The sequence below is a fragment of the Merops nubicus genome, unplaced genomic scaffold (genome assembly GCF_000691845.1).
Source record: "Merops nubicus isolate BGI_N331 unplaced genomic scaffold, ASM69184v1 scaffold21035, whole genome shotgun sequence".
Classification (NCBI taxonomy): domain Eukaryota; kingdom Metazoa; phylum Chordata; class Aves; order Coraciiformes; family Meropidae; genus Merops; species Merops nubicus.
In genome coordinates this window covers 22,026-25,581 of record NW_008611866.1, presented here as the reverse complement: position 1 = coordinate 25,581, position 3,556 = coordinate 22,026, and the positions used below count along the sequence as shown (strand labels likewise).

Sequence of the window (3,556 nt, the reverse complement as noted above, 5' to 3'; positions counted from 1 at the left end):
TCTTTCCCTTATGTTCTGGGATTTGTGCTTATTCTTTGCCTGTTACTTCCTGCAACAGTTCTCCTCAGCCATTTTCTGCTAAAATAACCTGATAGAATGTTTCTTTTCTGTTACTCTCTTCTTCCCACTTTGTACCTTGAGGTCAGTCCCTCCTTTAACAGTAGCTCATCATCTTGTGAAGTTCAAAAGATACATCTAGGGAAGAGCACTGAGCCCTATATTGTCTGATCCCTCCATGTTTTCTCACTGTACTTTGATGTAAGGAGTGGTCTCTGTGTAATGTCCAATGCCCATTTGTGGCATTACATCAGTAATGTAAAACAGTGTTCTGTAATTTGTGTGATCACAGAGACACTATTTTTCATTCCTGTTAAGACTGAAATACAGTCACATGTAATAATATCTTGTAATTAGTTGTAGCAAGTGCAATATCCAGACCTGGATGGAAAACAAAAGCAGTAAGCTTAGCAGGACTTCTGCTTCCAGAACAACTCTAATCAGCTGAATTTTTACCTCTGTCATCTGTTATATTTTAAAAATGAATTGTTTTGTAGGCTTCCAACCACACTGATAGCTGCTCCAAAAAAAGCAAATGACGTATAACATATAAAAGGCCATAAGGTGTCTCACACTCCTTAAAAACAAACAAACAAGCAAAACCCAGAAGAATTCAGGGTCCCTGTGAATTCCTGGGGAAAGAGGAGGCTCTGGGGATAGAGGGCAAGAAGCCCACAGTCAGATGGGCTGGCAACAGTGCCTAAAATGTCATCAGGATACTGGACATGTACCTCAGGAGATGCTTGTGTTACAGCATCTCTGTTTACCTACAGTGAGGAATGTTAAAGGTGATACCTTCCTGGAAAAGCATCCCCACTTTTACTGAGATCTGTAGCAGTGTCTCCCCTGAGGGCAGAGACTGGGCTGTAGACTTTGTGATTCTTCTTTTTGTACTTGCAATGTTTTGTAATGTTTTTCTTCATCTGAATTGGTTTTAATCTCTTAAATTACAAAAATATGTAAATGTCTATGTTGTTTCTTAGGCACCATACTTTTGGCCTTCAAACTGCTGGGAACCCGAAAACACAGATTATGGTGAGAGTATAATTATTTCATTCTGTGAAGTTAGCACAAAAAGTTTGAGGTGGAAAAAATTGTCCTTAAAATAATTATTGCTGACCATCTAAACTCTTCATCATCAGAGATTCTTGTTGGAATGCAACATCAGAGGCAGATGTGTGCCCATGAAGTGAAATCCCAGGGTGTCTGGAGCCCATGGAGTTGTCAAGCTCATTGAGTCCAGGGTTTAAGTTACCATTCTCTTCATTCTCCCACAGCTCTGTTCATTTTGGCAGGATTTATGGCAAGCAGAATACTGCTCCTTGGGAATCTTAAATAATACCAATATTGCTTTTGTGGGAGGACGTACTCTGATCTGTAGCTGAACCTGATATGTTGATCAATAAAAAGTTACCTCATCTGGGCACTCATTTGGCTGATCAATAAACCAGCATATAACCGATGGCAAGCCATAGTTAAAGTTCTCTGATATATGGCATCAGACTTTTTTTTCCATATTTTTTTTTAAGATTACCAGATGATAGCTGGTAAAAAAAGAGAAGACTGAGCCTGGTTTATGAGCTAATAAACTGCTACATGGTGTGTTAAGCGTGTGAGCGCCTGCAGACAGCAATAATACATAAAGAAAATATGTCAGTGTTGTTATCTTTAGCTGTCTGCATGCAATATTGCCATCTCTTCCAGAACCACACTTCCTTCACAGTTAAATGATAAAATCAATTGTTGAGCCCTGGTGTGGCATTGGAAGAGGAAGTGAATCCATGTGTGTGCTCGTAAAACAGGAGCTTCTGGAAGTACTCCTTTTGAAATATCTTGTAATCTAAGATCAGTTTAGAACTCCTCCCTGAATCATCAGTTTGGGTTTGTTTTGGTGGTTTATTTTCCTGGGCAATAATTAGTCATCATTATGGATTCTGGAAATAATATGCTGGGGTGGGGAAGTAACCTGCAATGGTGTTTGTCATGTGAGAGTTCATTTGCAGTCCTCATCTGCAGGGAAGATAGCACAGGCTTGTGTTTATCCCAGTGAGGGAACTGCTTAGGAGAAAACACAATACTGTTCATTATATGCAAAATAATTTCCAGATTTTACAGTCACCATATAGAACTGTCTGAACTATGCCAAATATGTATTCTGTAAATATCAGAATAACAATCTGAAGAGGGAAGTTCTGTTTTTCCCCTATAGTATCTGATAAATAACTGGTCTCTCAAGCACATTATTGTGCTGCAAGGGCATTGAGTGGAGCAATACACCTCAAAATAAAGCCCTATATGAGCTGACCCACAGCTGGACAAGCTAGAACCGCATCAGCTCTGAGCCCTGTAGTGACAGATTTTCATCTGTCCCAGAAATCTCCAACATATGCTTATAATCAGTCTTTGGATATCAGAGGTCTGTACAGATGGAGTTCTCAGGAATTAATCCCAAACTAGCAGTAGACCCAAATAAAACTGAAATCCCAGCAACACTTCATGCTTTTTTTATTTGCATGGATCCACTCACAGGACAGGAACTAACTTACTAGCAGCAGGTCACTGCCTAGCATGAGGAAATACTCACTGAGGTGTCTGATTCACTTTATTTGGTGTTGTAAATGGCTTACAGAGGAAGCTGCCCTTGAGATGTATAAATATGAATGAATTGATCAGCTCTGGTTACTGTGCATAATATTGGCTCATTATATGAATGGTGGAATTACAGGACTAGCATAGCATAGGATTACATGAGTAGCATAGTGATTTGTCATATATATTCAATAGAAGAATAGGTTTCCAATGAAAAATGTCCATGAAGTTGTCAGAAAATTGTAGTTACCAGCAAACTAAATCCCACAGTTTTCAAAGAAAAGCTGAAATTTTCTGAGGAGGATTTATTGCAGTTTTCTGTAGGTGATGCTTTGCCTTCTGCCACACTTCTTTTTGGTCGCTGTTGGACAGCAGGTGCCTGGCCCTGCAGAATAAGAGAGGGCAAAATACAAGCAGTAAAGTTCACATCCAGATTCATCCCAAAATGAGAGCACTGTATCTCTGTTTTGTAGTTCAGACCTGACTGTATGCCCAGGCTGTGCTGGGGACCTTGTGTTTCAGCCTGTAATGGAAAGGGTCCGGCAGGTCCAGCTCAGGTGTTCCCAGAAGGCAGCCTGGGACTGGTTTGGTGTTGAGTTCATCTTGACCCTCAAAATCCTAAAGCACATCAGTTTCTACAGTGTCTATGTATGGTGGAGTGTGAGAAGGCTTTTCTCAAACATTTGAAATGTGTAGAATAAACAGATGGAGCATGTGAAACTATGCTCAGATCATACCTTTAAGATCTGGCCCATTTTGGGGTTGGACTAGATGGCCTTTAGAGAGCCTTTAAATGGTCCCTTCCAACCCAACACATTCTGTGAGTCTATATTTCTGTTTTCATTTCAATATCCTGATTTTTTTTTTTTTTTTTTTTTTTTGAAAAAAGGGGAAAAAAAGAGCAGCACCT

General features: G+C 39.8%; 1 protein-coding gene across 1 annotated transcript in view; it reads left to right on the top strand.

The window, feature by feature from the left end:
* RGS6 (regulator of G-protein signaling 6) overlaps positions 1-3,556 on the top strand; it is a gene marked incomplete at its 5' end in the record, with an annotated part of 23,530 nt that overhangs the window by 2,799 nt on the left and 17,175 nt on the right. The window contains one exon of the mRNA XM_008941376.1: positions 1,041-1,092. Coding sequence (XP_008939624.1) covers positions 1,041-1,092 — 52 coding nt within the window. The remainder of the gene's footprint in view (positions 1-1,040; positions 1,093-3,556) is intronic.